The sequence below is a fragment of the Myotis brandtii genome, unplaced genomic scaffold, assembly GCF_000412655.1.
Source record: "Myotis brandtii unplaced genomic scaffold, ASM41265v1 scaffold45, whole genome shotgun sequence".
NCBI lineage: Eukaryota > Metazoa > Chordata > Mammalia > Chiroptera > Vespertilionidae > Myotis > Myotis brandtii.
This window is the reverse complement of record NW_005367209.1, coordinates 7,445,537-7,467,888: the sequence shown is the minus strand read 5'-3', so window position 1 is coordinate 7,467,888 and position 22,352 is coordinate 7,445,537. Positions and strand designations below refer to the sequence as shown.

Below are 22,352 nucleotides of genomic sequence, written 5' to 3'. Positions count from 1 at the left end.
CTAATGTTGTGGCCCCACCCCATAACAAAGAAACAGAATTTCTGGAGCATGGGGCCCAGAAATCAGGATTTTAAAAAGATTCCCAGGTGATTCTAATGTGCAGCCAAGGTTGAGAACCACTGCTGTAGACAGATGGATATAAGCTTTGCTGTGTCAAGCCAGCTGGTACCTGCTTCCCGTGTTTCTCGGTGCACTTTTACCAGCTGTCAGTAACACAGGCAAAGAAAAGCACATCTCAGAGCCACAAGGCAGTGAGCGCGTGACAGCCTGTAAATTGATTTAAAAGAAGCCAGCAGCAGCACGGGAATGCTTCTAAGTAAACCACACACTCGGAAGCAGCGGCAGCCTCTTTGGACGCGAGTTGATGAGCTGAAACCTCCCAGTAGCAGAAGAGGCAGGTGTGCCAGGCTCCCTAGGAGCAGCGCCAGGGAAGGCGGGTGGGTAAGAACCACAAGGCGTGCAGGTCCTTGAGCTCTGCGGTCGCTACAGAGGATCCGGGCTCTTACTGGACAGCCCCCCGCTAGGCGGCATGCTGACTATCGCCATCCTGGGCGCTCGGCCTAGTGCCTCGCCAAACCCCAAAAAAGGCATGAACCCAGCCTGTAAAACATCGTGAATGGTGGTTAGGGCCTCAGGAAGGTTTGCCAAAGAAATCGCTGAGCATCGTACAAAAGGTGAATGCTGGTTCCTTCAGGAATCACCACGATCAGGACAGGGCAGCAAAATGGACACCACCCCCCACCCACATTTCCTGCAGCGAACGTGCGGCAACACGCTGGGTTGCTAAGGAGAGGAGCTCGGGATCCTGTCGACTGTAGCAGAAGGAGATGTCAGCTGTCACCAAGGCCATCGCCCTCCCCCAGGGGGAGGAGGCAGTCCAGGAAGGGCTAGAGACTTACCAGATCACTCGGAAAGTGGGTGGCACAGCCCAGACCCGGTCCCAGCAGCACCCTGGCCACTGTGTCCTGTTAGCAGAGCTGGTCCCTCACTTGAGCTCTACCAGCAGTCTCCGCCTTCCCTGCCAGCACCAAGCCTCGGGCTCCGGTTGTAAGATGAAGGGCTTGAAATAGGTGGACTTTCAGGTTCCCTCCCGTCCTGACGACTCTCACCTTGAGAAGAAGCCAGGGACAGAGAGCGATGGGCCCCAGCAGTGCTCACCGCCTGGGGCCAGTGCCGGGCGTGGGCCGTGGGTGGGTGGATAGCCCCGGGCCCGCCGCTGTGCTGCCTGCCGTGAGCCCGGTTTGTGTGCCAGTGCCTGTGAGTCAGGAGGTCTTAACCTCTTAGAGCTCAACATCTAAACCAACCAGAGACCTTCTGAGGTCACAACCCAACATAGACAATGGCTGGTTGGAAGGAAATAAGTTTTTAAAAAGGCGGGGAACAGACCAGAGAATCTTTATACCCTTCCGTTTGCCAACATGCAGTTCCTAGCTCAGCTCCTGGTCGCTCAGCCACAAAGTGCTCAATCAGGGCCTCTGGAATGAATGAAAGTATTCATTGGACACCCAGGGAGAGGGGCCGCAGTGGGCGCAGTGGGAGGCGGAGATGAAGGAGCTGTGTCTCTGCCTGGCGTGCTTGGTCAGGAGTAGTTTGTGGCATGAGGAGTGTTCTGGGCAGCGGGGACGGGAGGTGGGTGGGTCAGTGCGACCCAGGGGACTATGGGTCCATGTGCAAGGAGCTGTGTCTCTGCCTGGCGTGCTTGGTCAGGAGCAGTTTGTGGCATGAGGAGTGTTCTGGGCAGCGGGGAAGGGAGGTGGGTGGGTCAGCAGGTGCGACCGAGGGGACTATGGGTCAATGTGTGTAGGTTGGAGAGAACTGTGTCCAGTTCCCAATTTAAGCTTCTTGCTGGAATCAGCAGGGGTTCGGTGACTGCCTCCTGGTGGAGAGGGCAGCTGAGCTATGGGTGGGGCGGTGGGGGTGCAGGAGGGCCTGCCAGTGTTCTGCATGAAGTTCAGTTGACCTTGAACACCACGCATCTGAACGGGGTCCACTGATCGCAGATTTTCTTAACTCTCACACCTGAGTTGTGCAGGCTCAGCTCCTCAGCTGGGAATCCCTGTGTGCAAAGGTACCTGTGGATTTTCAACTGAGGGCAGCCGGCACCCCTTTCCCCCGGCCCTGCAACGTGGCACCCTCTGTCTGCTGCCCGCTGAGTCCAGGCCCCAGGGTGGACGGGAATGCAGGCCGTGAGCACAGACCCTGGGCTCCCTGTGGAGTGGAGGCCTCGCTCCCCATCCCCACATCCACTCGGAGGCCCCGGGTCGGAGGCAGAGCTCTCAGGGTTCGAACACGAACCTCAGGCCCTGCCTGCGAGAGGCCAGGCCCTCCCCGCCGGGGCAGGAGGCTCGCTGCCGACTATGTTGCTGGGCAGAGTGCTGGCCTGGCTGCAGAGACTTCCCTTCTCGGGCCTCGTTCCTCAATCAGCGAGGACCATTCCAGGCCGTGGGTCTGCCACAAAACGTCTCTCCTGGGAGCTGGGGCATAGCGGCTCTTTCTCTCGGGGTCCTGCCTCCTCCTGGCCTGGAATCCAGGAGGGACCCCGGTCCTCCTCACACTGGGCTACAGCTTCTTGGCTCAGTGGGGCCTGAACCCCAGCAAGATCTGTGGTCGCTCTGAAAGCAGAGAGAGCGCCCTGGGCTCGGAGGCTCATGGCTTCAGGCACTCAGCGTTTGTGATGGGACACGCTGCCTTTTCTCCCCCCTCCCCACCCTAGTCCCACCTGCTTTCTTTCCTCTGGGGCAGCAGCTGCTCCCAGGTCAGCGGACACAGACCTGCCAGCAGCTGCATCCACCTGGAACGAGGGCTGCCCGTGCTTCCACCGGTTACCTGGGATCAGTACAGACGGGGGGTGAGCCCACGGGTTACAACTACACGTCCAGGGACGAGCCTGGATTGACTCTCCACTCAGTCCCCCACTCGCTGAGTGATCTTGGACAGGTTACTCAACCGAAGTGTCTCAGTTTCCTCATCTCTAAAACGGGGTTATTGCGGAGCCCACCTCATAGGTGCTCAGTCCACACAACTCATTCATTTGGAGGAACTTTTCATAAAGCCTAAAGAAAAACCCTATGAGATGAAGTCCATTTTCGAATCGAGGGCAATTCTCAGGGGAACCTCTTCCACAAAGAGCTCCCCTGCCTCCTTGCCAGCCCCCTCACACTTCCAGGTCCCCAGTGAGCTGTTTTTGTTCACCTCGGATAACTTGTCCTCCGTGCCTCCACCCCGCTGGGCCGTACTCCTCCACGGGCGGGGCATCACTCTCCTCCCCAGGGCCCACATGCCGCTGGGGCGTGAGCCGAAGGGAGGAAAGTATTTCCCTGTCGCTCAGGAATGAGGCCCCAAAGCAGGGGTGGGCAAACTTTTTGACTCGAGGGCCACAATGGGTTCTTAAACTGGACCAGAGGGCCGGAACAAAAGCATGGATGGAGTGTTTGTGTGAACTAATATAAATTCAAAGTAAACATCATTACATAAAAGGGTACGGTCTTTTTTTTTTAGTTTTATTCATTTCAAACGGGCCGGATCCGGCCCGCGGGCCGTAGTTTGCCCACGGCTGCCCCAAAGTCTGTGGTCGGGGCTGAGAGATGGGCTCACAAAGAGTGTTCCTCCTGCGGAAAAAGGAGGCAGTGAGTTCCCGGTCCCCACCCCATCCCACCTCCTCCCAGAATTGCTATGTGGCTCAGGTGAGATAATTAATGTGAAAGAGTTTTGATAAGTGTAAAACGATATATCAACCTAAGGTAGTCATTCTCTGTCCTGGGTGCTTATTAGAAACACCAGGAGAGTTCAAAATAAAAATACGAATGCTGTCCCTAAGCCAGAAATTCTCATTTAACTGGTCCTGGGTGGGGCTCAGGCCCATCCAAACTCCCCAGGTGCCTCTCAGGTGCAGTAACCACGGGTCTGAGTCAAGCTCTCTTAAATGAACTTGTCCAGGAGTCCTTCTTCCTTCCTCTGCTCTCCCCCTGACCATGTTATGTTGAGACAGGCCGTGGGCTGTGAGTGGCCCGTTCTCTCTGGCAGCTTCCTGGAGCCATGCCAAGTCATGGCCACCCCAGCCACCTCGGTTGGCTGCAGGGTGGCAGCTTGGAGTCAGATGTGGTCAGACAACACTGGCTTCCAGTCTGGGCTTGGGTGCAGGCTCTGCCTGAGTGTGTGATATTCGGCAAGTGATGTCACCTGACTGGACTTTCAAATCCCTCATCTGTGAAGTGGGAATAATATCTCATAGGGTTTTGGACATAATGCAAGTAAAATGCTTAGCACAGCGCCTGGCAGAGCGGACGTCCTCAATGGCAGCCCCCCAAAAAACTCAAACCCTCCTGTGTTGCTTTTGTCATTATGTGTGGGACCCCAGGGGACTTGCACCCCCAATTTCTGGAGGTCCAGGTGCTAGTGATGAGTACATGTTGGATCTGAATACTAACCCCACAAGGATGTGCAGGCTTCACTCTCTCCTTCTACATATGGAGAAAGTATGTTCCGGGGACACTGAGACCTTGCCTAAGGCCTCAGCCTTCCAGACAACCAGTCCAGGGTCCTTCACTTCATCCCAGGAGCCTGACCGGCCCCTCACTCAGCCACTCTCGGAACCCCCAGCTTCTCTCCAACTGGGTACCAAGCAATCCTACCACGTGTGCTGCACAGGGATTGCAAATGTCTGAATGTGGGGGAAAGATAAAGGGAATGGCACAGGCCCAAGAGAGAAGGAAGTGAGAGCGGAGAGGAAAGCACCTGTTCTTGGGGCTGGTGGTGGGGCCAGCCAGGAGTTGGAGATGTTCCACGGGCTCAGGGGGCATTGAGAATGACTCATAGACCCTCAGTTACCAGGATCTAAGACCCGGATTCTGAGCCAAGCTCTGCTTCTAACCCCCGCCCCCACCTGGTAACCTCAGCAGATGGTTTCCCCTTTCGGGGTCTCAGTTTTGTTACCTGTAATATGGGAATATGGGATTATATCACTGTTTTTCAAGCTGCCATGTGTCACCCATTAGTAGGTTGTAAAATCATTTAGTGGATTATGACCAGCAATTAAAATGAAGTGGAAGAGGAAAATGGCAGTAGGAGTTCGTGTTGTTCTGTGAAACTTCACGTCAGGTATAGACCCCTGTAGAGAAACACTGTGAAATGTATTTCTTAACGTGGTCCCTAAAAATGCTGAAGACACTTGGCTGGATTTTTAATATATTTATCAGCCCTCATCAACTCTAGAAATCTGTAAGATACAAATACGCCTTTGCCTAGAGAAGAGACACAGGGAATAAGGTCTGGGCAGGTGGGGGAGACCAGCCACTGGAGTATCAGTTATGTCATGTTGGGCCATCTGCCAGCAACTCTATGCTGTGGTCCTCCCAGGAAGAGGAGGCGAAAACCCCAGTCACTCACCCACAGCCCAGTCCCACTTACCTGTCTGCTGTAGGTGATTCAATTACAGAGTCAAGCCGATAAGGACTGAGACAGCTGACTAGTCACTCCCTTTCACAGTCTGGACTCTGTTCTGCGCTTCTCATGTTACCCCTGCCAAAGGTGGACCCCAGAATAAGTTGGGGGGTTACATCATCAGGTATATGTGAATGACAGTGAAGCTCCAAATAGCAATGGCTTAGAGAAATAAATGAGATAGATGTTTCCTTTTTCCTTACATAACAGGTGTGGATGTAGGCAGTTCTGGGCAGAAAAGGCAGCCCGGGACCGTGCAGTGCCCACACTGCTGTTCCCAGGGCACGCATGGTCCAGGATGACCACTAGAGCTCTGTTCATATCCCTCCACAGTCCGGGCAGCGGGATGGAAGAAGGGGGAGGTAAGCAGGCTAAGGGTATTTGCCAACTATTTTGAAAAAGAAGTTGAGAACAGGTATTCAAACAAATACTTGCATATAAATGTTCATAAGAGCCACTGGGCTCTGGGAGGAAAGGGCGAAGCCTCTGCCATTGGCTCGGCCACAGCATATAGTGCATAACCCTGGACAGAGCAAAGAAGGATGTGGACCTGTTGAAGGGGAGGCAGATGCCACTATAGATGTGGAATCCCTGAACCCCTCTTTCCTCACCCCTGTGTTTGGCAGAGGCTGCCTGGGGACATTCTTTCTGCTCTCAAAGAGCTCGTGTCTGGAATAGTGAGCTTCACCTGGAAGAAGACAAGCATCCTTTTGTGTTTAAGAGGGAGGTGAAGAGTCTCTGTAGCAAGCAGGTCAAACTCACGGCCCACGGGCCACATGCCTCATTTATTTGACCTGTCTTAGCCTTTGAGTTTGACCTGCTTGCTCTAGAGGGTTCATGTTATCTGAACCCACATGGTCCTCAGGGCTCTTCTTTTTTCTCAAATAAGACACGGAATAAAGTTCTACCAAATGTCAACCTGCAGGGATGCACAGCAGGTCGTGAGCAAGGTTGGGGAGGAAGCAGGGGTTTGAAAGGTGGGACCATTGCTCGAGAGAGAACTAGTATCTACACATATAGGGGTTGCCAGAGAGTGTCTAAGATCTGGGCTGTCTCCATTCGCTATTTATGTCCAGGAACGTTCATCTTCTCCCCTCCTTCCCTCTGTCCCTTCATTCCTCTGTGTGTCCTTCCCTGAATTCAATAGATACTTGTCAATTGCATGAATGTTTTTGTTTCTCTGATTTTGTGCAAAAACTTAATGTATTCTTTCAATAATTACTTGTTGAATGAATGAATGAACGAATGAGAGGATGTGTGAATGAATGAATCTTTAGTACCATGAGCTGGTAGCAAGACCACCTTCTGAGCACCCCTCTCCTCTCCGGGAGCTTAGTCTGGCTCACCACGCCAGAGGGGCTGGATTTCACTTGAAAGAGTATCTATGATGAGTCCTCTGCCCATCTCCAAAGCTACTAGAAGGGGAGCCCCCAGCCCCAGGCCTGCCCTGGAGCCACACTATCTTCGCCTCACCTTTCCCTTGTGGTCAGAGCCTTTGCTTTAGCCACATAACACACCTGCTCTCCTGTGCCTTGGCCTCTCTTCCTGTTGCCTGGGATGCAGGCTGCTCCATTGCACCTGACAAAATTCCCTCTTCCTTCAGGGCCCAGCATCTTCATGAAGCTTTTTCTAATTCCTGAGACCGAAAGTGATTCTTTCCCGCCTGCATCTCCTAGACACCTTTTGCTGGGGAGGTCGGATTTACCCTGTTCCATCATTCAGTGTCTTCCTCACTGCTGAAGGTCTTTGAGGGTTAAAACTTATTTTCATACTTTTTACACTGCCAACATTGTGCCTAACCCAGTGTCCTGTGAATAATAGGTACTCTCAATATATTTATTGAATAAAGGCCCCATATTCACCTTTTCTTATGGACTAAATCTTGAGGTGTAGTCATGATGGTCATGGTTTGACATTAGTTTTTGTTTGTTTGTTCATTGAACTCCTTCATTCCTTTGTTTACCTAGTTGTCCTAATGTAGTCAACAATGTGCTGGGCTTCAGAATACAAAAATCAAGAAGGCCCATTCTCGTGAAGAGAGACAGACACATGTAAAGAGAAGTTGTGTCTGGTGCTGGGATGTGCCTCCACATTCGCATAGCTGTGGTCTCATCATAAAGACAGAAAAATCAGTTTGGTTTGCAAAGGCATGGATGATGAAACGTCTCAAACATAACTCAGAGGAATAAAACTCTTTAAAGGTTTATGTAGGCTAACCTTCCCAGCCCTCATGGTACCGCTCATAAACTCTTCTCAGTTGAGCTCCATCACCTCCACAATCAAGTGAGAGGAAGCGGGGAGGGGCAGTGAATTTCGAGGTGTTTGCATTCGGGTGTCATCCAGAGATCTCATGGGCCTTTGACCTGCTCCTTTATACTGCTCTTGCCAGTGAGTGTTTGAAAGTCCAATCTCTAGGCCTACAAATCCTGCCCGGAGTCATGCTATTCTCCCCAGCATCAGAGGCCCAGGCCAACACCAAGGTGTTGCATGTGTAAAGCATAAAATACACAAGTAAACATTTGCTGGATGTTGGAGTGGGAAAAGGCACCGAGTGTCTAGCAGATGCAAAGGGAAAAGCAAACCAGCCAAACCAGGGCGGTGGAGTTGAGAAAACTAGCCTCCTCTCCATTCTATGTGAGCCCCCATCCACCAAGGAATGGTGCTAAAAGTGGACAGAATGTGGGTGCTCTGGTTACGCAGCTCTCCTGGCTGGTTGGCTAAAGCTACACTGAGCACCTGGCCACTTCCTTGAGGGCTGAGTGACAGCTGACCAGGCAGCATGGTCCGAATAGTGTAGCTGCTTGAAGGGCAGAGGGGAACCAACCGTTTGTGAAGTTCTCAGTATGTTCAGTCAAGGTCTTTGTATTTTAATGTGATTTTTCCTAGAAGTTTGGCACCTCGCTGACTAGTCCTTTGGTAATTTATACCTTTCCAAATAAGGTACTATTGTTTGAAATACCTTGCCATGCCACTATTCCTTGCCTCTTAGAACCTAAGGTCTTCTCTTTTCTGTCCCACAGATTTAAAACCCCAGAATATCGACTGGCAGATGTCTGCCAATCGGCAAGCGCATAGCACAGACAATTACAACAGCCAGGAGCTCATCTTGCGACGAGGTCAACCGTTCAGTTTCTCATTGACCCTCAACCGAGTTCTTAGATCTGGAGAAAGTCTGGGGTTCATAGCCTCCACAGGTACCTGCTCCCTGCTCCCCCCATCCCCCACATACACCTGAGTAGCCCATGGGACTGTGCATCCAGGAGGTGAGGATGGTGACACTGAGGTCACTGGGCTCTGGGCTCTAGCCCAGCTCTGCCATTGACTCTGTGTGACCTTGGGAAAGTTTCTGCCTGCCTTTGAGCACAAGAATCCTAGTCTTCAAATCAAGAGGAATTTGGCCTACATGGTCTGTCTCTCTAGTTCAGCGGTTCTCAACCTGTGGGTCGCGACCCCTTTGGGGATCGAACGACCTTTCACAGGGGTCGCCTAAGACCATCGGAGAACACATATATAATTACATATTGTTTTTGTGATTAATCACTATGCTTTAATTATGTTCAATTTGTAACAATGAAAATACATCCTGCATATCAGATATTTCCATTACGATTCATAACAGTAGCAACATTACAGTTATGAAGTAGCAACGAAAATAACTTTATGGTTGGGGGTCACCACAACATGAGGGGCTGTATTAAAGGGCCGCGGCATTAGGAAGGTTGAGAACCACTGCTCTAGTTGCTTCCAGCGCCACAATGTGGTGCTTCCTTGGATGAGCCCGTGGAAGGGCCCCTGTGGTTGTGTTGGAACCTGACCTCTCCCTACAGTCCAGTCAGTACGCCTTGGTTTTCATTGACCCCTTCTTCTTTTACAGGGCCCTCCCCCTCAGAATCAGCCAAGACGAGGGCTGTGTTTTCACTCTCCAGTGGGACAAGTGGTGGCAGCTGGTATGCACAGCTCGTGTCCCAGAGGGAGAACACTCTGAACATCTCCATCTCCAGTCCTGCCAATGCACCCATAGGGTGGTACACGCTGAACCTTCAGGTCTTCACCCAGGGCAACAACTTTACTCTGAAACTTGGGATGTTAATACTGCTCTTTAACCCCTGGTCACAAGGTAGGCACCTAACCACCCATACTCCCAGCCATCAGCCAAGCAGTGCCCGTGGAAAGGAGATGAGTGGGGTGGTTTTCATGGGCTTAGGTTTGATTAGGAAAAGTTTGTGGGATATGGAAAAAGCACAGAAACTATAAGTCAGAAGCAATAGGTCTGAGTCCCAGCTCTGCCAATTATCCAGCTGTGTGAGTCTGGACAGTCCCTCTATCTTTCTGAGCCTCAAATTATTCACCATTAAATGGACATCCTGCTATTTCCTTTGGGGGTATTGCAGGAATCTCATGATCTTTTACAAACTGCATAGCATGATCTATATATATAAAAGGCTAATATGCAAAGTGTCCCCTCGGGAGTTCGACCAGGAGACCAGGAGTTCACTCGCTCGCTATGATGTACACTGAACACCAGGGGGCGGCGCAGAACATGACGGGCGACCAGCTGCGGCTGTGGGGCGCTGAGGGAGCGAGGGAAGGAAGAGGTGGGGAGGTGGAGAGGCAGGGAATCTGATCAGCCCTGATTGCTAGCCAGACTTAGGGACCCTATTCTTGCACAAACTTTGTGCACTGGGCCTCTAGTGTAATTATAAGGGACAATGACCACAGTACAATTCTGTAACATAGAGATAGCTCTTTCCCTAAAGGAGCAAGTGTCTCATTCCTGGGGTCTCATTTTCAGACTCGCAGATATGCCAGCTTCTCTTTCAAACTCATAGTTCCCACGATATCAGTTGGAAGCATAATAGCCCAAGGCTTCCTTCCTTGGTGGAGGTTGAGGAAGGCTGCAAGTATGACTTGCTCCAACTCTCAGGCCAGTATTCAGGAGTGGGAGGAGGACTGTCTTATAGCTCCCTGTAGGATTCTAATCCCTGATATCTGATTTTTGTGTCAAACAGCGGATAGTGTCTTTATGAATAGCCAAGCTGAGAGACGGGAGTACGTTCTGGAAGATTCCGGCGCCATATTTGTGGGAAGCACAAATCGAATTAGCATGATTGGCTGGAACTTTGGACAGGTAAAAGGGTGATAGGGACGCTGGGGGTAATATCCCTATTACACAAGAAGCTCAGAAGCTGGCCCCACAGACAGGTGGAAGTCCCCAAATCTACCTATTTGCCTGCCCTTCTAGTCATTCATTCAGAAAACATTTACTGAGCATCTACTATGTGCCAGACCTTGGTTACACAGAAAGGATACCGAAGATGAATATGACAGGTTTCTTGTCTTTGAGACGGTCACAATCTAGTGGGCAAAATCTAGTACTAATAATCAATGCAATGATGTGGTATTGGTGCTACAATACACAAATGAGGATAAGGCCCAGTAGAGACACTTGGGACAAAAATATAGTTTCTGTTCATTCATTCATTCATTCATTCCTGTGAGAATGGGATGAAACTTCTTTGCTGTGTGTATTTAACCTTTCGAGAGTCCTTCATTACTATTATCACCCCCCCTCCAATCTGAAACCACGGAGTTCCCAGGTTTGCTCACCCTCCTGTACTGAGAGAGCTCTGGACGAGTTTGAGGATTGAAGGCTGGGGGAGGTGGCTGTTCCTCAGTAGCTCTCAGTTCTGGAGGCCACAGAGTGAAAGGACCCAGGCACTTGTCGTGGTTCTCGCCAGCTTAGCCCCCGTCCCCTCAATGAGCCAACACTACTTGCCATTTCTTTCATCATAACATATGGTTCCATTTCAAACAGTTTGAAGGAGACATTCTGAACATTTGCCTCGCGATCCTGGATAGCAGTCTGAATTTCCGCCGTGACCCTGCTCATGATGTGGCCCGCAGAGGTGACCCCAAGTATGTCGGCCGCGTGCTGAGTGCAATGGTGAGTGATAACTAGTTGTTACCACCTATCAGACCCAACTACGGGTTGGGCACATGCGCTTTTACACATGTGACCTCGTCGCAGCCTCACAAATGCAGTTGGGCAATTCCCACCCCCATTTTGCACACGTGGAGCATGAGGCTCCTCTGAGGAAAGGACTGGCCTTCACACAGTGAGGGAGCGGCAGACGCTGAACTGGAGCCGGGTCTGCCTGACTCCAAAGCCCTTTCCACGAATCAGGAGGCCTTTCTCGGATGACAAGAGGACTTTGCTCCCTTAGAGCCCGTCAGAGCTGGGAGGGTGCCAAGCTGAGACTTGGCTCCACCCTGGGCCCACTTGGAAAGGAGGGACACTCCAGAGTGAGGCTGGAGTGTGACGCCCCTTTGTTTTGATCCATCCCCTCCTCAGCACCGAGGGGGTGCTTGTCAGACGAGAGAGGCAGAAGGCCAGCCCGCTCACCATCCACATGGGGAGCTGAAGCCCCAGGAGCTGAGTGAGGTGCTCACAGCTTGTGAGTCAAACCAGAACGAGGCCTCGAATTGCCCACCCAGGGCTTTCCCACTCGCCCAGTCTCTCCATTTGAGAGACCTGCACCCCCCTTACACACACACACACACACACACACACGTGCATGCACGCACACGCCGGATCCTGGGAGAATCTCTCACTCTGCACTCAGGGTGCAGAGAACGTCTCCATCAGAAAGCGTCCAACTATGGGATTAACCTGCTCAAGAGTTACAAATTAAAAAGCTGAAAGTCAGAGAGTTCTTGATCTTTAATCCTCTGAAACTAAATAATTACCCCACAGATGTCTTTAACTCCTTTTTTAATGGACTAGGCATGTCCCAAGTCTCTTAACTTTGGAGTTGGAGCATATCCAAGCTAGCAAACTAATTACGTGGTTAGAAATTTGAACAACCTTCTGACCGGATGATAAATATCTGGGGGTAATCAGAGAGGGCTCCCTGAAAGAGTGCAGTCTCGAACCTTGCAGGACAGGAGTGAGGAGGCCCAGGGGACGTGGAGGCACTGAGGAGACGGGTAGGAACCAGGGTGGCTGGCAGAGAGAAAGCGGGATGTGGGCTGAACCTTAAAAACCAAGGAGCCAAAGACAAGGTGCAGTCAGGTGACTTACGAAGCTGAGTCGCCTTGGACCAGGAGAGGATGGGTGAGGCCAGCTGGCTCCAGAGTTCCAGCGGCTGCTGACTCACTCTCACCCTGGGGACAAACCGCTTTACATCAATGCCAATTTCCTCACTACACCTCCCTGCTGCTCTCTGCAGACCTCCTGGTTGGGCTGGGCCTGCGCTAATTATGACCTGTGCAGGGCTTTGAAATGCTCAGCTTTAGCCAGAGATGACCCTGCTGATTACCACTTTGGTGGCTGGAGCTCTGTGACTCAGGACATGGGAATGGGCTGCACAACCTTCCCTCCTGAAGGAGGCCCATCTTGCTTGATCCTGGCATTACTGTCCAGGCTCTCCTGGAAGGGATGCGGGCCTCACCCACCGCACGGAGGGGCCGTGGGAAACTGGGCCAGCCTGTCCTGGGCAAGGATCCTCTGCTCCCAGCCTGTCTGCTCCCATCAGGCCTTGCCACTTGCAGACTCCACAAAGAGAGGGAGCAGGACTGGCAGGCTGAGAGACCCTGGTCCTGACCCTCGCTGTCGGTTTGGATGAATGCTGGTGAGAGAGTCAGAAACTCTGAAAACTGGCTGCTGGGAGACACCTGAGAGAGCTTGTTTGTGTCTAACTTTCCCTGAAGAGCGAAGGTCCAGATGGGTGAGTTCACTTACCCACAACCACCGAGCTGACGGGGCCAAGGCTGGGCTTGTTACCCAGGTCTCTCTTTCTTTCTCTCCCTTTCAGCTTTGTATTTTGGAAATTTAATAATACGAAGTTCAGACTTTCACAAAAGTAGAGAGAGAAGTAAAGTGAACTCCTGCGTACTCATGACCAGCTCAGCAGTTACCCACTCTGACCAGTCTTGCTTCATCTCTGGCCCCCTCCTCCACAGATTTATTTAAAAATCCCAGATATTACATCATTTCATTCATAAATATTTCAATATGTGTCTCTAAAAGACAATGGAACCCGGGTCTCTCAATGTCTAGTCCAGTGCTCTTTTCACACTGCATCATGGTTGTGTTAATTGTTAATCATGCCTTAAGTTGAATGAATGAATGAATGAATGAATGAGTGAGTGAATGTAAAACAATATTCCATCTTTATTCTTCCCAAGAAGAAGTTAGTTTCTAAAGTTCTAAAGTGATCTTTTAGAAGACCAGTACACCAAAGAGAGTTTCAAACCTTGGACCCCAAGTCAGGTATCAGCGATCTCCATGTACGGAGGCAAGACAGCCTTTGCAGGCTGGTTTCTGACCCTGCTTTGCCCCCGACGAGCCATGGAACCCCCGTTTCCATGTGAGCCTGCCGCTCATAACTGACACATGGGTCAGGGGCAATCAAACACGGCCCGTTAAGCAAAGCACTTTTAAACTCATAAACCACTCAATGCTGCTAAGGGAACATTATACAATTACCATCCCCAAATCACCGAGGAAGACACAGGAAATTCACTGGATGGCTCCCTGGTTCCTTCCTCACCTCCCCCCCTTGTCCCCTGAACGCTGCATGTCACTCTCCGGTGAGTCATTGCGGATTTTTCTCCTGCCCAGGTCAATAGCAATGATGACAACGGTGTGATAGCTGGGAACTGGAGTGGCAGCTACACCGGTGGCCGGGACCCCAGGAACTGGAACGGCAGTGTGGAGATTCTCAAGGAGTGGAAGAAATCTGGCTTCAGGCCAGTCCGATTCGGCCAGTGCTGGGTCTTTGCTGGGACCCTCAACACAGGTACCCTAGCGTGTGACGTGCCTTTGCGGGGTCAGTGGGCAGCAGTGGGGTGCTCCATGGTCGTCCCCACGGCCACCCACAGTCTCACACCGCCCTTGACTTGCAGTGCTGCGGTGTTTTGGGATTCCCGCCCGGGTGATCACCAACTTCAACTCAGCTCATGACACAGACAGAAACCTCAGCGTGGATGTGTTCTACGACCCCATGGGAAACCCCCTGGACAAAGGCAGTGATAGCGTTTGGTGAGTATCTAACCCAACGGTTCTCAACCTGTGGGTCGCGACCCCTTTGGCGGTTGAACGACCCTTTCACAGGGGTCACCTAAGACCATCCTGCATATCAGATATTTACATGACGATTCATAACAGTAGCAACATTACAGTTATGAAGTAGCAACGAAAATAATTTTATGGTTGGGTCACCACACGAGGACCTGTATTTAAAGGGCCAGAAGGTTGAGAACCGCTGGTCTAACCCTTTCTGAGCATCAAATCTGAGCAGCTTCTTGCTCTCCCCAGGCTCTGGGACCTGGCTCCAAACAGGATTTGGGAAGCAAGTAGCGTGTCAGCACCTGGTTGAGAATAGGATTCCCAAAGTGCTGATGACACATCTAGCAAGACCCAAAACAGCTCTTCTCAGGGTTCTGCAAACTCTGGTGGTTTGCTCTGTTTTACAGCCGGGTGAACAGTCTGACACCAGTTCACGCCCCATGTGATACCAGGTGTGGCTCAGGGGCTCTGAGAAACTGCCCTAATTTATAGGGTCCACAAGACCCTATAAATTAGAAGATAAACATTGAAGCCATTGATTTTCCAGTAATAAATATAAATTTATCTCATTTCAGGCAGCTCATATAATTTATAGACCTTCTTTTTAAAAAGCGATCCATTTTCTCTTACTCATATATACTTTTTATGAACCTTGCTTGATAGAATAAAAATCAGTTTATTCTGGATTTCAACCGAAAATAAGAAGTTTTATATGTATATGGGCATGTATATTTCTAACTATAAATAGGCCATGTGCACCTGTATCTGTACACATATGTCATGTATAATACATGTAAACTGGAAGTAAGTTATATAAAACTTATGTACATATATCTATAACTTCATGCTGCAGTATATATACATAAAATAGATATTGTTACAGCTCTTCAAGGTTATGCCACATGCCTAATTATTACCAGATGGCAACTGAAAGTAATTATGTCTATATCTGTATATTCAACTCGATATTTATGTGTCTATAAATAAAGTACTCACATATGTCAGTAATCCATTTCAAAGGACACACACAAACACACAATCACTCACATATAGATACGGTAGATAACCTGATAGCAGATGCCATCTTTTTTCCAGATGTTCAACTTTGAGATAGTCTCTAAAATATCCTTTAACACTCATTATTCCCAGAATAAGTAGGTCCCACTTTACTGGCATATGCTCGCTGTAACTAATGGAATAAAGGAAAATAAAAATTCATAGAGAAAGCTGTTAGGACAAGCAACAGCCCTGTGCCAACAATGGAAGTGTGTGATACAAGCAGCCACTCCCTCTGCAGGAAAGAGAGGCTCATGTAAGTCACTCAGGGTCACATGTGTTAATGGGGGAGAGAGAGCTTCTGTTAGGATGTCCTTTCATGATCTGCACGTACACAACTTTCTCTCCAATGACAATGACATTGCTACTTTTGGCCAGATTTTGTTTTCCAGCTTCTCTTAATTAGTTATCTTTTCTTCTCCCTGGTTTCTTCCTTTTGTTGTTGTGTCCAAAATCCCATTGCGACCTGTTCTGGTTGTTAGGACAGTGCCCTTCTTCACTAAAGGAGATGACTGGTCCAACAAGATGACTGATTCGGGGAGGGGTGGCAGTGGTCCCGTTTGGCATAACCCTTCCATGATTATCCTGCAGACTAGAAACTGCAGGGAGACCAGAAAGCCCTCTACTGGAAGCATTCCTGGTGCTGTTAGGGAGCAGGGCTTGGGGAAGCCATGAGTAGAGGCTGATGAAGGACTTGGGATGGTGTGTGGAGCACCAGGTGAGTGACTCAGGGAGGGAGTTGTCAAAAAAAAGGCTCCCTGGGAGCAGGAAGGTGGGGCTTCTAAGCTGAACTTGGAATTAGAACCCAGATCTCTTGGTGACTGGTTCATATTAGTGTCATAATTCATTACAAATAGAATCACCGTGGGGCAAGTAGGGGCCCATGGAGACATTCCAGGGTGTTTCCATTGTCATTTTGGGGGGCTTCATTGGATGGTGTCAGACCGCATAGCTCTGACTTTTGCTGGGAGTGTCATCACCCCTCTCCTTCCCAAGACCCACCATCCTTTCCTGAACCCTCCTCAGAAAGCAGTGGGTGCTGACAATCCTCCGCCCCTTTCCCTGCTGGCTGTGGGTGGGGACCCAGCACTGGATGGTCTGAGGACAGGGAGTCCTGGGTCCTATTTTCAACCCCACCACCATCTTGCTCTAGGACTTACGTAAGCCACCTCATCTTTCTGGTCCCAAGTTTCTTCATCAGTGAGCTATAATGGTTGGCCTAAAACTAAGTGTTCCCTTAAGTTTCTCACCAGCTTTAATCTCTTGATTCTCTGCCACTTCAGCTCAGACGACTTTTTGTATGAGATGGCAAGGGAGCTTTCCCCTCCCCTCCACATGGATCCCACCCAGGGTGGGGGAGTTAAACCACCAGTCCTTTTCTGCCTGGGGTGAAATTACTAACCTATTATTACCAGGACAGTTTGGGTTTGGACAGAAAACCTTTGATCTGAATCTTCTTTGTTGCAAATGTTGAAAGCTTTTAGAAATTGTCCAGACTTTCCCCAAGTATTAGAAGGTAAGAATCAAGTGAGATTAAGCATCTGAAAGTACTTAATAATATTAACAGCAACAGCTAATAGTTCGTTGAGCAACTGTTGTGTGCCAGGGACTTTTCTAAGTGTTTACCTTTACTCTTCAGAAATGATGAGGTAGGCACTGCCATCCCCATTTTATAGTTGAGAAAACCAAGACACTGGTCATTTACCCACGGGCATGGGACTAGGAAATGGTAAAGCTGGGCTTGGAACCAAGGTAGAGAATATTTTTATGACGACTCCTGACTGATGTTTGAGAAATCTGACAGCTTAACTGAGATTTTTCAGAGCGGTTGGCTGGACACCAACCAGGGTTCTGAGTAGGTGCTATCCAGCCCATCCCGATGGAGAAGCTGGGTTCTTGGGTTCACACTTAGGCAGCAAGTGCCACTTCTCTATAAGACTAAACCCTGTCTCAGGGGCTCAGTGAAGGGAAGTGACTTGCCCAAAATCAAACTGTGAATTAGTGTCCAAGCTCTTTCGACAGGACTCTCCTGGGTCAAAGGACGTTAGGGCTGAAAGGGACCTTAGGGAGGGACCTGCTCATTTCATAAATGAGAAAACAAAGGCCCAGAGAGAAGTAAGGCTAAATAGCTGGAGACATGTAGGCACTCTAAATAAGTGCGTGACTCCACATAAGTTCCTTAACTTTTCTGCACCTTCATCTCCTATCTGGAAAATGAAGGGCTAGATTAGGGGACCTCAGCAATTTCTTCCAGATCTTTCTTTAAATCACATTCTTCTAAGCCATTCCGCACATAACAATGGTTTGGCTTAGTAGGCACAAGGTTCTGGAGTGATCATGTCTTAAGAGTAGGGACGCTTTGTATGGAGTTATGTCTGGGATGCTTCTTTTATTCGGGCTCCCTTCTGGACCCCTGTACAGGAGGTCTCTGGGGCCTGCTCCGTAACCAAATGATCTGGAACTGTGTGGCCAAGGTTATCTTTATCTTGATATTTCAGACTTGTTTTCTTAGTTTATCTTACTTGATTCCTCAGTTTCTGGAGTCACAGACCTGACTCTACTTGTAGACTTTATAGAGGTACGAGGTGGAAGGCACGTGGGATCGCCCTGCCCTGTCATCAGGGAGGTGGAGTCAGCCAGTTCTGGAGAAAAGCTGTTGGCACCCCACCCATCAGCCGAGTCCTTGGCTCCCAATGCAATCTCTCCATGGCTGTTAGTCTCCACCACTATTTAGCCAGCCCCCAATGTACCTACAGCCCCTTGCTCAGATTCCTGGTAAGGAAACCAAGGCCCCAGAGTAATTCAATTCAGAAAACATGGTAAGTATGTACTGTCTGCCAGACCCTGCACTGAGCACCTGGACACCAAAAGCAGTGAGACGCAAGAACAACATTGGAGAAGTTCATGGCTGCGTGAGAAGATAGGCAATTGTGGAGTGAAAGAAGTCAAATGTGCAAGATTCAGAGATAGCACAGGGATGGTTGGCACTCTCTAAGCATGTCAGGAAAAGTTTTTGGAGGAAGTAGAATCGTAACTACATTTGGAAGGACAAATAGGAGCTTACCCATGGAAAGGGTAAGGGATTGGGGTCACTTTCTAGACTGGGTCTTCTAACCCCATAAATTCAAAGATAAGCATAACTGAGTTGTTGTCTCTAGGGCACTGGTTTATAAACGTCAAAGATTTCATTAGAACTGACTCGGGTGGAGGGAGACAGGCGGGGCAGGAATGCATCTTTCAATAAGTGCCTACAGCCTGTCCTTTTCCTGAGCTCCTAGTACTAAACCCTCAAGACAGGAACAGGGGCTGGGAGTGTGGCACATACCGAGAAACAAACCAGAATTTCCATGGTGGCGCCCTCAGGCCTTTGAAAGGCACATAGTACATCCCAAAGAAGTGTGAGTAAAGTGTTGGCTTCTAAATGAGGGAGGAACCAGGACTTGTTTGTTTATTATCTGCTCTTTATCAAATTCCCGCCTTGCAAATAAGTATTAAAACAGCTACTTACCTTTTTTTTTTTTACCAACCCACCCTTCCCCTAGGGTTCTCTACCAGGAAGAAAACAAATAGGAAACTTGGTGCTGTTACTGCTTTTTCATCCCTCTCTTGCCTCTTGTATCCATCTAGGATCATCTTCCCACACTCCTGCTTTCTCCTGGGTAAATTCTAACTGATCAAAAAGACGTTTTGTGGGTCTTCCTAGAGATCATTTTTACGATGGCTTTTTTTTTCTTTTTACAATTATAGAAATTGCAGAATATATCGTCTGTACTCTGATGTTTAACATACTTTTAATATTTGATCATTTTCTATCCAATATTTTCTCTATGTGTTGTTTGTAGAATTGGGATTGCACATTTTACACAGCATGGGTACAAGACAAAGCATATGACACATACATCCTTCTTTTTCCCACTCGTGGAAATCAACCACGTCACACAGTTTTAAATCCTATTTTTTTAACTAAACATTATCAGCATGTTCCCTCTGTCCTTAAATAATCTCCAAAAATAAGATTTAAATGTATCACATTCCATTGAGTGGTTGAACCATATCTCTTTCCCTGCTGTTACCTATTTCCTATTCTCTATGCTACCTATCTATTTCCCTTTGTTTCCTCTTATTATATAAACACTGTAGTGAGCATTCTCATATGTCAATCTTGAGCATGTCTGTTTTTAGTCTCATAGAACAATTTCTAGAAATGGTATATCCTGGGTTAAAGGAAATGCACATTTTAAAGGCCTCTGACATCTATGGCTGCTTCCTCCCAAAAAGATTATAATAACCTATACTTCATTACTGTAGTGAACAAGGGTATTCCTTCCTCCCACTCATATCATTGGTTGGTATTATCTGTACTTAGCTGTGGGCTCCCCTCTGGTGGCCTTCTCCCTCTCTGCTTTGTTTTGGAGCTGACTCTTTAGTTCCCTGTTCCCTGCCAGATGCAGCAGGGCACGCTGCTCCTGACAAGTATTTACGGAGCACTCGGACTCCTCTGACAGCCCTCGTGCACCGCATCCTCTGGTCCCCACGGGCAGCCTCTCATAACACCCAAAATGAAAATAATTTTTCCCTGATAATAAAAAAATAAATAAGAAGAGTCATTAGTAATATAACTACCCAAAGAAAAATACTAATGACATTATAGATCCTTTAGACATTTCATTCTGTTTATATTCAGACACATTAGATGTATGTGTGTTGAGTTTCAATTACCCAAATAGGATCAAGTTGAGTGGTCTATTTTATCTTTTTTTAGATCTTTTTATGTTAATAAATTAAAATGTAGGGAGGGGGGTTGAGGTGCTGGGGGTAGAGGGATTGAGCGAAAAAGGCAAAAAAAGAGAAAAACTCATGGACATGGACAATAGTGTGGTGTTTACAAGGGGGAGAGGTAGAAGAGTGTATGGGGGGATAAACGGTGACGCATAGAGACTTGACTTGGGGTGGTGAACACACAATACAGTTTACAGAGGATGTGTTGTGGAATTGTGCACCTGAAACCTGTATAATTTTGTTAACCAGTGTCACCCCAAGAAATTTCAAAAAAAAGGAATAAATAAATGTAGCGGTAGTATAGCGTGGTAGTTAAAAGCAAAGGCATTGCAGCCCTTCTGCCTGGATTTCAATCCCACTCTCCCTCTCTACTCGCTGGGAGACCTTAACAAGTCACTTACCTACTCTGTGCCTCGGTTTTCAGAATTGTCGAACAGGGATAATAATTCCTACCTTATAAGAACATTGTGAAGATTAAATGAGTTAACATATAGGGAAGTTAGAACACATGATACCTTTCTAGGTTGACACATAACGTATTAGCTATTAGTGTTTATATAGTATACACATTTTAAAATACTCATTTATTTTGTAATTATAGTATTATAGAAGTAATAGAAACTGAAAACATTACAAGAAATAAATAATGGAAAACCTAGTTTAACGTGCACCCAAATCTGTTCATAGGCACAATATATACACCAAACTGTTATCTAAACTGTGGTTATCTAAAATAATAGAATTATTGGGACTGATTTTTTTAATGTATAATTTTCTAAATCCAAAAATGTTCATGATATTTGTATATATTTTTATAAACTTACACATCGTCACCTACATATTTTGTAACTTGCTTTTCTTACTTGAGGATATATATATTTTAGACGTCTTTCCCTGTACGTGCCAGATTGATTTTGCTCATTCTTCTGGACAGCTCTGTGATATTTGATTGCATGGCTGTGCCACAATTTATCTGAGCATTCCCTCACTGATGAACTTTTCCTCCATTAATTTTGCTATTACAAACAATGCTTCAGTGAACATCTTTCCATATGCATCTAGGTGCACTCATGAGAGTTTTTTAATAAGAGAAATTATTAGAAGTGGAATTGCTGGCTCATTGCATCTACAGATTTGTAAAGGTTTTTGATACTCATTGCCAGCTTGCCCTTCACAAATGTCAGACCAGTTTAAACTCCCACAGTGCACCGCAATGCTGACTTTCCCCCGCCTGGAATGAGTATCACAGAACAATGCCCATCATCTTATGCTTTCATTTTTGTTAGTCTAACAAGTGTAATGGTATCTGTCATTTTAATTTTCTTTTAACGGTAGTGAGGTTAAAACGATTTTCACATGTTTAGTGATCATTGGTATTTCTTGTGAAAATTGCCTGCTCATTGGCCATTATTGGCGCGTTTGACTTTTTACTTTGTGTATTTTTCTTATTGCTTTGTAGGTACTTTATAATATTGATTATAGTAAATTTCTGTCTACCATATATGTTGCATGTATTTCCCCCACTTTGTTGATTTTTTCCCCATCGTTTTCTCATTCGTCTTCAGTTTGAGTAATTTCTACTGATCTATCTTCAGGTTTACTGACTCTTCCCTCTGTCATTTCTATTCCGCTAATAAGCCCATCCATGGAATTATTTAATTTCAGATATTGGTCTCTTCTCCAGTTAAAATTTTCCATTAGGCATATATATAGTTTCTATTTTTCTGCTAAGAATGCCTCTTTTTATCTGTTATGAGCATATTTTCCTTTATTTCATTGAGCATAGTTATAACAGCTGCTTTAAAGTCTTGTCCAATAATTCCAACATCTAGATTATCTAAGGATGAGTCACTATTGATTGTCTTTTCCCTTGAGGATAAGTTGTGTTTTTCTGTTGTTTTTATATGTTGATATATAAACATACTGAGTGATTTGGAATTCTATCGTAGACATTGGGTATGTCTGCATTCTGATATTTTGTATGTTGTCCCAGCTGTCTACCTGGGGT

General features: G+C 47.8%; 1 protein-coding gene and 1 long non-coding RNA gene across 2 annotated transcripts in view; one reads left to right on the top strand and one right to left on the bottom strand.

The window, feature by feature from the left end:
* LOC106727572 overlaps nucleotides 1-1,271 on the bottom strand; it is a 6,233-nt gene extending 4,962 nt beyond the window's left edge. Inside the window, exon 1 of the long non-coding RNA XR_001363806.1 lies at nucleotides 900-1,271. This is a non-coding gene — a long non-coding RNA (uncharacterized LOC106727572). The remainder of the gene's footprint in view (nucleotides 1-899) is intronic.
* The window catches only part of TGM3 (transglutaminase 3), a 40,589-nt gene that overhangs the window by 757 nt on the left and 17,480 nt on the right, over nucleotides 1-22,352 (top strand). Inside the window, exons 2-7 of the mRNA XM_005874733.2 lie at nucleotides 8,460-8,633; nucleotides 9,314-9,556; nucleotides 10,449-10,567; nucleotides 11,255-11,383; nucleotides 14,063-14,240; nucleotides 14,347-14,482. Of these exons, the coding sequence (XP_005874795.1) occupies nucleotides 8,460-8,633; nucleotides 9,314-9,556; nucleotides 10,449-10,567; nucleotides 11,255-11,383; nucleotides 14,063-14,240; nucleotides 14,347-14,482 (979 nt within the window). The remainder of the gene's footprint in view (nucleotides 1-8,459; nucleotides 8,634-9,313; nucleotides 9,557-10,448; nucleotides 10,568-11,254; nucleotides 11,384-14,062; nucleotides 14,241-14,346; nucleotides 14,483-22,352) is intronic.